Raw genomic sequence first — 14,077 nt, 5'->3', positions numbered from 1 at the left:
ATCTTTTAAGCGTACATGGTTCTCCACTGGTGAAGTTAAGGCCTAAATCACAGGACTGATTTATCAAATAAAAAGCTTCAAGAGTAGTGAACAATAACAAAGTGATGTAAAAATGACAGCTAATTTATTATCCACTAACACAAAACCCAAATGAGACATCAGTCAATTAAAATAATAAGTACCTTGGAAACCAACAAAGAACCATTAGTGCTGTCGCAGTTAACCAGTCGTGCAAAAGTAGCTGAGGCATGGTTGGCCTCATTTTAGAGGTTGAATGTTTTTTTTTCCTGTTGTCCCCAGGCACTGGCATGCCTCTCAAGAGTGATGTTCTGAACAATGGCCAAACACTTTGACTGTAATTGATTGAAGAAACATCACCTCTCTAATCTCCCCCAGAGCACTACTGCTAGGTTTCAAAGAGCACATAAAATGTTCTCGGGTGGATGGGGGAGAAGGGGTGGTTAAGATCATCACATGACCCTGGAAAAACTCCATTAGTCCATCAGCATCATATGACCAGTCTCTTCATGCTTCATGCTTTTTCTTCTGTCAATAAGAAGAAATAGCCTAAAGAAGCCAATGACATCATGAAGTGGAGTGCAGCTTATTTTTCCATTCATCCCATGCTTGTAAGGTTGTGTGATTAGTGGCCGCGGGGCGAGTACTCGTCGCGTTATACAGGACATCTATTGTCACTAATATTCCGTGCTCCTCTTTTTTCTGCTTTAGGCTATATGGAATATATGGACATGAACTGAGGTTAGATGCATCTGTATTCACCTTTGTCCTCTATATGAAACGTTTGTAAGTGAAAGTCATCCATTTATGGCAATCCACAATGACACAGTCAAACGGAATCAGAATATAAAGGCTTCTAAAATGAAAGAGATCATATTTTTTAAAACAAGGTGAAGTTATGTGTTTGAAAAGACATTTTAAAATCTGTAATTGTTGTAAAGACAAGATGAGATGATCTCATTTTCCAAATTTGAGCAGTTTGGATGCGTGGATGTGGGCTCACCTGGCAACCTCGCTTCTCGATCTCATTGATGCATTTGCTGATAAGCAGCGGCACCGACAGTCCGGTGTCCTCCCTCTCCACCAGCCGCCACGCCTCCACACCAAAGACTTGGGGCTCCCTGTTGCCATCTGGTCCTCCATCCAAGGAGTTCTGCCACTGCTCCATCAGGTTCAACTTGACATATATCAGCCCGCGAGGTTCTAGCTTGACTGCCAGCTGGTGGGAACGTATTACCCTAAAGACTGCAGGTAGAACCACTGTGCCGTGACAGCACACACGATTTCGCTTCGGAGTAGGCTCCCAGCTGAACACAACAAGCTTCAAATGCTGGGCATTTTCCAGCTCGATGTTGAAGGTGTGGTCCATACCCAAGAAGGCAGTTCGACAGGTAAGGAGCGCCGTCCGCGCTTTATTAACTGAGTCCACTTGGATGGCGCAGTAGACATCACGAGAGTCAATGCGAGGCGGTTTGAGGTCCTCGGCACCGTAAAAGTGCAAGCTCATCAGTCCAGAGATGTACTGGCTACATTTGGGCTGCTCTGTGAAACTGTAATGGCGGAAAGCATCTATGTCCAAATCTGTACCACTTAGTTTTGAGCTTCCAGTCGGTACTTCTGAGTCCTTGTATCTACCACCCTTGCCCTCAACAGAACTGTGCTTTCCAGATTTAGCCACCAGCTCTGGTGAATCACCATCGCTTAAGTATCCACCTTTACTGGCAGATTTGGAGCTGCCATTGTTTTTCTTCTTATTTAAGCTGTGTTGCGTGGACACGCTGCTGTCCAAGTGGTAGCGTGAGATCACATTTCGGCTGGCAAGCCCAACACCAGATACAGCCAACCGTTGAGGGCCTGAACTTTGGGACGGGACCTCAGTCCCCACACCTGTAGCTCGAAGCGAATGGGATCTGGCCTCTAAATGGCCACAGCCATTGCTGTGACTGCTGCTTTGACCCTTAACGCTGAGTTTCCGGCTGAGTTCTGGAAGCTTCTTCATCTTCATGGAAATTTTCCTGACTGTGCGTGGGGATTTGATCTTATCTGGGAATGACCAGTTGATGGAGCTGCTCTTCTTTGTAGGGTTTGGACTGGAAGGAGGGGAGAATCCAACACAATTTGGGATGTCAGGAACATCTACGGAGGCAATGAGACAGTAAAGAGAAGTTAAAGGAGACTTTTCATGTTGAACTTAACACTAGCTCTGCACCGCTATCCCTATGAGATGGCTAGAGAGCTAAATGAACTCAAAAGTCTAAACAGGCATAAAGAAAGATGCAACAAAACCGATTGGGAGAGCTTTCATCACGCAGCAACTTAATGTCCCAAAACAACAAACAAGGTCGTCAGAGGCAAGAAGTGGAAAGTTTTGGACAGACCAAGTCGATCAGCTGACTTTATCCATAAATAGCACGCAAGAGTCTATGGTTAATGGTTGGAAAATTACCACAAGAGAATGCAAACTTGTTATATTTAGTTGACAGCAAAAAAAAAAAAAAAAAAAAAGAAATTGGCCTCAGTGTTGTAATAATTTTGGAGTACTTTATTAATCTTGTGTGGGAAGTTAACCTTGTAAAAATAAATGGGACACTCATTGAAGCACTTATAAACGGAACCAAAACCACAACCTGACTTCACCTTTTACATGCAGCTGCTCATCAAGTTAGAGCTTAAACAAGTAGTTCAACATGTTAGGGTTGCTTGGTTTTGTAGCTACTTGTCCCTGGTAGAGTATAATAATATACCTCTACTGTTTACATTAACAAATAAGCAGATTACTGTACATTTAAAATCAGGCTTTTGACAATTATTATTGGTTTTGGATGACTTTTCATGGTTAATTACTGACCTCGATTCTACCTGTCTTCCAAGGAAAAAGAAAGCAGACTCATATTTTAAGTGCAAATTTTCCACTCAAGAACGTCATAATATTTCCGCAATAGTTAGCTCGAGTCAGTTTTAGACAGATTAACACGTCAGTCCCACATTCAAAGTTTTAACATGATTCCCTCAGTCATGTACCTGCTTACTTTTTCACTTAGGAGGGAACACCTTGTAGCATTGGAGCCACAGTTCATGCAGGATTAGGTCTGGATCACATGACTTGGCAAGTTCTTTGATGACTGTTTTTAGAACTAACCTCATTTGGATCACGCAATAAGGTGCACTAGATGCGACAAGAAGGCCTAAATGATGCCAAGTCTCAAGAGTTGGGATATGGACAGGCATTCAATTGTGTTTAAAGATCCTTCTGAACTGATGCGTTAGATGCATGAGGTTATTAAGCATTTAAAAATTTAATTTTACCTGATGATAAACGTCTGACACCAGAGGGATTGAATGGAGAGAGTAGTTGACACAAAGAGGAGAGAAGAGCGATGGATAGTTTGACTGGACCAATTTTCCTAGCTCTGTTTTCCGAGGGAACGTGGAGTTATATTTTGGGTCCTACAAGTGAAGGAGGAGGCAGAGGTGGTTTAATAGCATGTAGCATAAAATGGGGATCAGGGCAGGGTGTGATGGGGGACAAAGACGCCCCTTGTCCAAGTACTGAGGGTTCTGTATGTTCAACTGGAGGGCTTGCAAAGCTGCCAGTGAATGTACAAATGAACAGTGCTCTACACTCATATTCCTAGGCCAACCATGTTGAGCCTCCTTTCCCACTTCCTTATCCAAGCTTCTTTCTAATAATAGACAGAGAGGCACTCTGAGAAGAACATGGGCGGAGAACATAGTAGGTGAAAACGGACCAAATAACAACAAGGGAGGGGTCTTGAAACGTGTTTTCCACTTGAAAGAAGCCTTGCACGTCAGTGTGTATGCAAACAATTACATAATTCCTAAAGCCATTACACAAAATGTGATGAAAACATCTTGAGTTTTACTTCAAAACTCGAAACATTCAAAACTTTCCTCACTTCATGGACCACGTATTGATTGGCATTAGCTAATCACAGAGTCGGGGTTTGAGTCCCGCTCGGGTGGCAACTGGTTGTCGCAAGTTGGGCTGCAGCTCCTGAAAATTTTGGGTGTTTGGATGTTCTACTGAAAATTCTATCAAGTATTCAGATAAAAATAAAAAGCACAGGATGTATTTTTGCTTGGTTAAAAAAACAACTGAATACAGAAAAGAATACATTTTACTTAGTTAATAATGAATGACCAACTGTTTTTATTTTTACATAATCAAAATTTTTGCCTAAATTGAAACTATGCATGGTAGCTGCATTCTCTTACGTTAAACTGCCTTTGAAAAATAGTCCGACGAATAGACGACTCTTGCCGGCCTTTATGTGGCACTAGCTTAGCAGCTAGCAGCTAGCCAGTAGATGCTAACACTTGAAAAAGGCACCGTATGTAGGGTGGCCAGACTTTCAACATAAAAGGCAGGACACGACATGACAAAAAATCAAATATGAAATGTATTTTCATCAGGAAATATTTAGAACAAATGTAACAGCTAATTCATTATATGCTCAGCAGCTCATGACATATTTCCGGTGGAAAATATGGAGGCATACGAGCTTCCGGCTTTCGTTTATTCTAAGCTATTGGGGCACCATCTGGAGGAAAAATAAGCTTCTTTTTGTAGTAGGTACATTCAATAGCTTGGGGCACATTTAATTGCTTGCTTTTCAAAGTGGAAATGTCCTCCAAATTTGTGACTTTTCAAAGACGAAGGAATCGCTGCTCCAGCCAACTCTGATGTGCCAGCCATTATATTCAGCTTTTTATTTGAACACGTTCACCAGTGAGCGAGTACTACAAAGGAGAACGGTTGATGAGACACCTGAACTTTTGCAACATTGATCTGATGAAGGTAGTCGGGCCTTTATCTTTGTTTCTCCTTGTTCGACTCTCCGGCGAGTCACGAATCTGTGCTCTCTCACTCCTTCTCCCGCCGTCCATGCGAGGTGATGTTGCTCTCTCTGTCACGCAGTGTCATGGTTCTGGTCCGTTTGTGACCAACAGGTTGCATTGGAGGGCTTCTCCAGCAAAGTCGCACCTGTTGGCCGTCATGTCATTCACTCTTTTCTGTTAAAAGGACTGCCACGCCTCCCACTCGCGGTCGGATCGTTGCGCTGTCTCGTGGGTTTTAGCTTGTTTGTTACTTTGAGTTTGGTTTTTTTTTTCAGGACTTTGTTTATGTTATTGATTTAGTTTGGCCCGTGTGCCCATGTAAGAGTTTTTGTTAATACATTTGGTGGAGTACACACTGCTTCTACTGCCTCCCTGCTTCTTTGGTGCTCTACCATTATCCACCTCATAACACGAAGCTTTGTGGGAACATTTAGTAGAATATGCTGGTCATTATTATCATTTTATTATTAGTTGTCTTTTATATTTTCCTAAGTTCAATTTTGTTGTCTCTACACCATAGAACGTGACAATAAAGGCTTTTTATAATATTTTGTGGTTATTTTCATACCCTCTAAACAAAGTTGAGTTGAGTGTGTCAAAATTAAGTCAAGTCAAGTCAACTTTATTGTCAAATATGCCTCCACTGACGAAAAAAGAGATTGGCTCACATCTCCTGTCCAATGTAAATCCGTTTCAATTCCAAGCGGCAACTTCCAGTTCCACATATGCATCTGCGCTCTGCACTAACGCTCCTTTCTTCTCATCATCGGCTCCACAAGCCATCCATCCATCCAGCCGCAGACTGTCCAACAGCACTGACATTTCCGCTGAACAAAATAGGGCTGTGAAAAATGCTGCCCATTACAGGTGCAAAAAACACAAGTGCCCCGGGGCTGTCCAGCACTGACAGTCAAATGGCGTCGACATTCCTCTCAATCAAAATCAGTGCTGGTACACACGTGCTGCCGAGAAGGCGCAACCACCAAGCACAGATTCTTCTCCTTTGACGAATGTCATGGCCAAAAAAAACACTGAAAAAATCAGGTCCACACGACATAACAACAAACACCATGTGACAAAACAAAACACAAAAACAACAAATAAAAACAACAAAAAGGCAAGGCTCTTGAAGAGCACTTGCCGACGACTGCCTACTTGGGTGCCATCTTGGAAAAAATAATGGAAAAAATAAACGCGCAAGACTATGTTCACACGGACCTGCAGCACTGAGTAACAGCAAATGGCTCATTAAATCAGACGTGGTGATTTGATCATTAATAAGCTAATAGGGCATTAATGGTAACATGGCGTCATTTCAGCAGACTGCGAGTATATCTTAAAGCATTTGACCCTGTTTCAGAATTTACGTTTCAGGATTTACGCCACAATGCTATCAGGAACAACTTAAAATAAAAGAGTACCGAGTAATTTATGTTCACATGTCATATTGATGTGCTTTAGTAAGCTAAGGTTTATTTTGAAATTGACATTTTCACCGCATGTTAATGTCATGCATAGAATCAAGTGGTTGCTGCGGCTGGTGTGACAGTCTTCCCGACGGCGCACACCCACAGATGACCAAATTAACGAGTACTCGAGGCAGAAAAAAATTCCACAAGCATTTTTATGAGCTGGAGGTCGCCAAATTACTCAAGTTTCACCCCAAGCTAAAAGATACAAGTCTTTTTCCTGACTACCATCAAGGTGCAATTGAACACGGCACCAACACCACCACCCCTTTACTTTGACATCTCCACTTGCATGCTTGCATGGGTGTGATCTGGTTCTCTTTGTAATGTATCACAAAAAGAACAGGAAAGGGTCTTGCCGAGGAAGCCAAGTGAATGCTTCCGTTTTCCCTGACCGGTATTTGATCTGCACTCTCCAGCAACCGAAGTCAGGTGCTACCGACTGAGCCATCTACCTCTTTGCCCCATTAACTAATGGCTAAAAGTGCATCCAAAGGTGTGTTCACATGGCACACATTTGCTCCGGCGCTGCACCGATGTATTTTGTTGCGATATATCTTACACCGGAGCAAATTATGTGGAGCGGTCACACGCACAAAGCCGCTGAGGGTGTTCGCACCGGCGCAGCATCATTGCAGCTCCACTTGCGGTCACACGGCAGTTTCTGCAGCGGAGCAAAACGACAGAAAACAAATGAGCTGTCGTGTTGGTTCTTTTTAAAACTTATACACAGCTCAAGCAACTACTGTCCAGGTACGTCCTTCTCCTTCTCGGTCTCCGTGCCTTCAGCTCGAGAGTGACCGCCCCCGAAAACGTAAATCAACGATGACTTCAATGACACTCAGAAAAGCAAACGTGATGCGCCAAACAGAAAAATCAAGAGAGGGAATCACAAAATACATTCTATGGGGGGCGGGGGGGTTGTGAACACACAACAAAGGAACAAACTACACAAACAACTCCGAGACAGTGCAGTCTCCTACAAAAGGAAAGATGACGTTTGGGGACTATTCCCCCCCCGTTCTAGTTGAGATGGTATAACCCAAGAGGTGCTTGCTACTGTTACCAGCCATGTCTTGTGTCGTTATTAAACAAACACATGACGGAAGTCCGACAGAGCACGAAAGCAACGCATTCTCGACGTACGTAATCAACTCTTCTCATGCGTAGCGAGGCTACTCCCCCCTCGCAAACGAGCATTTGCTCCAGAGCAAATTGGAGAGTTCACACGTGCAAATTTACATCGGTGCTGCTCCGCAAACGAGCATTTGCTCCAGAGCAAATTTTTAAACCACCTCCCTGAGGTGGATCAAATTTGCTCCGGTGTAAGCTGTTTTCCGGGGCTACCCCGGAGCAAATTTGCACGAAAGACACTCACACACCACACCACAAACACACATACAAGCACAGTGAAATCGGGTTCATCACACAGGAGAGATTCAATCGCGTACAGTCAACTCGTGTGCGGTGACTTTTATTGTTAAACGATTTTTCGGAACCGTCAAAATGACGCCACGGAAACGACACGCTACCGGTAACGATTGTTACCATGAAATCCTCAGGCCTGCCGTAGTTTTTTTTTGTTTGTTTGTTTTGACTGAGAAATTTCCTTGCGTCCCAAAAACGCACATTTTTTGGAACTGTGCGTCCCACGGGAAAATTATGCGTCGAGGACGCGGGACGCAGAGGTAACGAGATGGCTGATGATGGCTGTAATCACCGGTTAAAACCTGCTGCATTGTCAATGACTTTGACACACATACCTAACTCCTCTAGTCTTTGGCCACGTGACAGCAGGCAAGACAGTAACACAATACTTCACTCGCTGATTTTCAGGGCAGATACTTTGACACACTATCCTCCAAGGAAATGTTCCTGGGTCAAAGGCCAAAGGTCTGCATTCTTGTGCATGACATCTGAGCCCTTAAACTGTGTCCACCACACCATTTACATATGCACTTGCTCTTAGCAAAGTACTGTAACAAGCAGCTAGAATGCAGAAGCTCATATGCATACAAGAGGAAAACACGACTGCTTTGACCCTGGAGCTACGTTTGGGCACCCAGCCTCTAACACCTGCCAACACAGGCGAGGAATTTATGACGTGGGCCTTTCAAAACACTGGCACCAGTCAGGTCCGGGAGAAGGGTGTGTGAGAGAGATGACATGATCTATTGGGATATGGTTCATTTCAAACATTAGCCCTGGTTCAGATAAAAGATTGTATTCTGTGATAATAATCTGCTGTCACTTATCATGCCAAAATGTAAACCTGCTAGTGCTCATCGAGAACTGTGAGTGTTTTGTCCACAATAAACGTGTGTGTTAAATGTAAAAACCAACAGGGCCGGTGTGTCCAGTGTAAACAAAGCGGTGAATAGCACACTTGTCCACTAGTTTCTTCACTCGCTGGCCGCGTGGTTCTGCTCCATGCTACTTCCTATCCACTTGGCTCCAACCCATTAGAAAGCCTTTCAGGGGCCACAGGAGCTTGGCTGCTTAATCACGATGGTTACAAAAGCCCCGCTAATATATCCAAGCATGCAGGCCTTCTCTCTAGCAACACATGGCCACTTGCCAAAGCAGTCATCATGTGGTTAAGCTTCAGTGCGGCCATTTACGTCCCGCCCCAACTCTAACAGAAGGGTGGTTGCACCGGTCAAAGTAATGGCAAATCAATAGTACAGCAAATAATCACCGTTTGTGGGGAATTGGGATTGAGCCCTACAGCAATATAGCAAAAAAAAAAAAAAAAGGGGGGGGGGAGACTGTGAATAGCAAACCACCAAAAGGCAGGGGTTCACTGTTGGTACTCTTAAAACTTTAATGGGGCTTGAATTAATAGAAAACAGCCTGTTGAAATTTAAAAGGTAAAGTAATCGTGCAACTTGGAAATGTACTTGCAATGTAAAGAAAATAAATTATCAGCGTGGAATGAAAATCCAAAACTCCAATGGCCAGCCGAGTGAGATGAGACAAGACATGACAAAAGAATTTTTTTTTTCTTATTTGATTTATGTTTGAAAATGGTTCCTTTAAAGGTGAGAGGTAAAACATTATGGACAGCATATAAGATACGGCATATTGTATGATGTGTTTGATTTCAAAAGTGCCAGTGTGGTACACAACTACACAATACTATCACTGTAACCGTCATAGCAATAAAGGAGGTCCTGTCATCATTTTCCTATTTTGTGACATAAAATGTCAGTAATTGTTTAGGCATTCATCTGTGAATAAACATAATTGTGTATTTGTCAATTGTTATTTTGCTTTTCGCTTTTGAGTCCACTTTCTATTATTCCAAGCTCAGGCTTGTAGTTTTGTTCGTTTGTTTATTTAGCTAGTTAGTTAGTTGCCCGTATTTGCTTGTTTTTATAATGTAATGCAATGCAATGCAATGAAGACACTAGGAAAAGAAATGCTGTTTGCAGCAGAGATAATAATATCTGAGAAACTCTTATCATGTGTCCACGATATTTTATCAGCCCACTTCTATTACTGTTATTTCTGTTGTCGACGTACATTCTAGTTTGCTTCTGAATGTCGTGAACTGTTGTGTTTGGAAACGCTTGTAGGTGTTGTGTCTTTGCTTGTGTGAAGCACATTGAGTTGTCTTGTGTCGGAAATGGGCTGCAGAAAACTGTCCTGCCTTCCATGTAATTTGGCCTTACGAGAGAACTGAATGTTTTTCTTCGAGTTGCCGGGATTCTAAGAACACTATGCCACAACTCTGTGACCTAAAGTTCACATCTAACACCAGACTATGGAATCTCCTCTGGATTTAGAGTGTTGTTCTCAGAATTTTGCTGCACTGTCTTGTTGACTCCCTACCAGCCAAACCGTGCAGTCGTCCGCCAAGATTAGATTCTTGATTTTCACTCAGAGATTCAAACTCGGATGTAACTTTAGCAGCATGAGTTCAATCTTGAATGCAGCAGACAGTGAAAGCAAAACACCCCATCCCACCACCCACAGGAAAAAGCTCTGATCCCATTCCGAGCGCTGGCAAAGTGAGATTCCAAAACTGCCACCAAAGAGAGGAGATTGGGAATGCACCGTGCTAACCACCCCTGGAGTCCATCAATCATTATTTTCCATAAAAACAGAGCATTGAAATGGACAAAAAGCCAGTCAATGGGCAGAACACAAGGAGTCTGGAGTGCATCCGGTGAGGAGGTAAAGAACCAGCCAACTGAAGAGAGGAAAAGTAGAGTCAAAAGAGAGTCATCTACATCTGCACTGCTTCATTAATTCGTTACCCCTGCAAATAAAGTGAAGTCTATAAATGCTGATAATCACAAAGAATCAAAGACAAGAAAAGATGGGCTAAATGTGTGCAGGGTAATAGTGTGACTCACATTTTCATTCAAAGACACTGCCTGTGCTTGGATCAAATTTTACTATTCACAAACAGAACAGACTTGTGGTGGATTTGCTAAGATGTGGTGAGAAAACTCACAACGAATGCTTCTTTAATGTGGTTTACCACACCACAGATTGGATGTACATCATGTTTGCTTTGTGTACAATACACTGCTGTTACACTTCCCACACCTTAGAAGATTATTCTACTTCTTTTGCACAAGATCATGCTTCTGAGAACATTGAAAATCCATTTTGCCCGTGGTTGCTGTCCTTTATTTTGGGAAACTGACTGGGATTTACAAAGTACAAAACTACTGGTGTGATTACAATTAAGGCTTTTTTGCAAGAAAAAAATATACATGAGCCTTTGAATAAACAGATATTAAAAAAAAATATACCTGAGAGATTAAGAACCCACCAATCACTCCAGATGCCTTGTCGAATAGAACTGATAATTCATCTTTATTTTGCAACAACAAATGACAGTAGACTGTGTTCCTTGGCAAGGCCGTCTGAGCCAAAGCCCTCTTTTATCCGACTAATCACTGGAAACTGCCCGTCAGTGTAATACAATGCTTCGTTATGAAAAGCTTCTCCCTTGGTCCGATGCTACATCCTCTCCAGCCTTGGTGAAAATTGGCAACGTTTTTTAATGCATGACAATACTGGCAAACAACCCACAAGACCGAGTTGGGAAACGAGCTACTACAAGAAACTATCAAGCGAAGTATGTTGCCTCAAAAGACATAATACAGGACATATGGGGGACTCGAGTCAGATGCTTGACTCGAGCCAGACCTGAGTCACTATTTTCAGGACTTGAGACTTGATTGCCAAAAATTTGGGAAACTCTTTGTGTATATAGTACATACAGGATATCATACATAATTACTCTGAAAGAAAAAAAATCACTCATTGTTGTTGGCAGCACTATGGGACCAAATTAAGTGTTTATTATTTATCACATATTTTTGAAAAATAATTGGCTGAATAATCAGTTATCAAATTTTTTTCTGCTATATGTAAAAATCTGCATTGTCCTCAAAAATTCAGTTGGGCCCTACTTTATACACATCGCCAATGTTTTTCTATCATAGCGTTGAGATGTGCAACACAATCGGCCTTTCGAAATTAAAAAGAAAGGATTTCAAACTTGATCGTGGCTGTGTAAAAAGTCTTCCAATGCCAATTTACTTTCTGAAATCTGCATCGGCAACAAAATAACGTCAATAATGGCAAGCGGAATGACGATCACATTGAACCGACAGGAATTAAGTGCAAAGTCACCAGGCATTAGGGAAGGAAAAATGATTCTGAAGTGAAGGGGCGGAACCATTAAAAAGCACACAGCTCCCTCTTCTCGTGTTCATAGCCGCCAAAAGAGTACACGTGTACCATATTGTCAACGGGACCACAATATAAGCCATTCCACGGTGTGATTGAGGAAATTAATCAGAAGTAGGTCACTGCTGAAAACGAACATTAAAAATCACTTCCACAGACACCCAGAGAACATTTGTTCTCTTGCAAAAGTGATGAGCATGCAACTGCCGCCTCCAATTATGACCACTGATATTTTTAAGCAGCAAAAAAAAAGCCACAAATGATACAATTAGACAAATTTTTATTCAGCCAGTGTCAACAGACAAGAGCCTAACTTCAATTTGCTCTGTGCATGTGTCATGATTATTTATTTTGGACTGATTTGGTTTGCTCCTAAACCTACAGAGAAAGTTTAAGGAGAAAGGAAAAATTTTGGCACCATGCAAGACGCACTGAAAGTCATGAAAGCAACGGAGAACTAATCTAACCCAAGAATGGTTAACTGTCTCGACAAAAATTCATCACTTGCATTTCACTCAGCGAGCACTTCTGCAGTGGAATATAATATACACTAATAATATGGTAATACAGTATCTTGACGAAAATTACTCCAAAGCTTATTACTCATTCTTGCAGTAAGACTGCTGCTAGGAGCACTGAATCTTAAGTATTTGATTTTCTCAGCATACGCAAACCACTCACTCAGCCTTCTGCTCCTTCAGCAAGCAAAAGACTGCTTGTGTGCCACAGAAAAGTGTGCTGAAAATCATAATTATATGCTCAGCTCAACTTGTGCCAATTGGTCCAAACTACCATGTTGCCACATCAGAGTGAAAAACAAGTCGGAAGTTCAGAAAGACCAAACTGAGCTTATTAAGAGACAAAGAGTCATTTGCCGGCTGTCATAGAGTTGACCAGACAAAATGTCATTCATTTTTATGTTGTAAACAGCACTGCTCTTCCTGATTCTACAATCATTCCTTACATTGTGTATAAAATTACTTATCAGAGTTTTCGTGAGATAAGACACACTTGAAAATTGACAGTGCGCCTTATATGGGCGACACTGGGGACTCGAGGGGTCGATAGCGCCATCAGAAATCTGTCTCAGCCCCTTTCAGCATCCCCCCCATCCAGTTATTGATTTCTTTATATCTTTATTTAAGTTGGGTGGACAACCAGTTAACACATCTGCCTCACAGTACAGACGCCGGGGGTTCAAATCCGGGCTCCTGCCTTCCTGGGAGGAGTTTGCATGTTCTCCCCGTGCATGTGCAAACATATAAAACCTGATTGTATAACCCGGTACTTCGTATGTATGATTTTTTTCTTTTTTTTTAACCGGGTGCTTCGTATGTATTCATTCATTCATCTTCCGAACCGCTTGATCCTCACTAGGGTCGCGGGGGGTGCTGGAGCCTATCCCAGCTGTCTTCGGGCGGTAGGCGGGGGACACCCTGAATCGGTTGCCAGCCAATCGCAGGGCACACAGAGACGAACAACCATCCACGCTCACATTCACACCTAAGGACAACGTAGAGTGTTCAATCAGCCTACCACGCATGTTTTTGGAATGTGGGAGGAAACCGGAGTACCCGGAGAAAACCCACGCAGGCCCGGGGAGAACATGCAAACTCCACACAGGGAGGCCGGAGCTGGAATTGAACCCGGTACCTCTGCACTGTGAAGTCGACGTGCTAACCACTGGACTACCGGGCCGCCGCTTCGTATGTATGATACTTTTATTTTTATATTTTTAATAGATCCGTTCATTGATGTTGCGCCGAATAATACGGTGCGCTTAGGTCTGACAAATGTATTAATTCAATGAATGAAAATGTGTCTCCACATTTTTGACAGTGATTGTATATACATCGTATGTTTTGAAGGGCTTTTTGTCAATATATTTTACCCCATCTAACTTCATACAGCATCGAACAAAGGTGCTCGCCTCAAATTCTTGGTTGCAAAAAGCATGAGCGCACTCTGGTCTATTCTTTTGAAGTCAAGTATTTTCCCCATGCAGTCAGATAGCTCAG

At 42.5% G+C, this 14,077-nt stretch overlaps 1 protein-coding gene across 2 annotated transcripts in view; it reads right to left on the bottom strand.

Annotated features, from left to right (window-relative positions):
* Positions 1 to 14,077, bottom strand: part of syde2 (synapse defective 1, Rho GTPase, homolog 2 (C. elegans)) — a 47,376-nt gene that overhangs the window by 22,454 nt on the left and 10,845 nt on the right. For both annotated transcript variants that reach the window (XM_019894385.1, XM_019894386.1), the window contains exon 4: positions 1,022 to 2,154. In XM_019894385.1, coding sequence (XP_019749944.1) covers positions 1,022 to 2,154 — 1,133 coding nt within the window. The remainder of the gene's footprint in view (positions 1 to 1,021; positions 2,155 to 14,077) is intronic.

This window comes from Hippocampus comes, unplaced genomic scaffold, assembly GCF_001891065.2.
Source record: "Hippocampus comes isolate QL1 unplaced genomic scaffold, H_comes_QL1_v1.1 scaffold282, whole genome shotgun sequence".
Taxonomy (NCBI): domain Eukaryota; kingdom Metazoa; phylum Chordata; class Actinopteri; order Syngnathiformes; family Syngnathidae; genus Hippocampus; species Hippocampus comes.
Note: the sequence above shows the minus strand (reverse complement) of the source record. Positions and strands in the feature narration are given on the sequence as shown.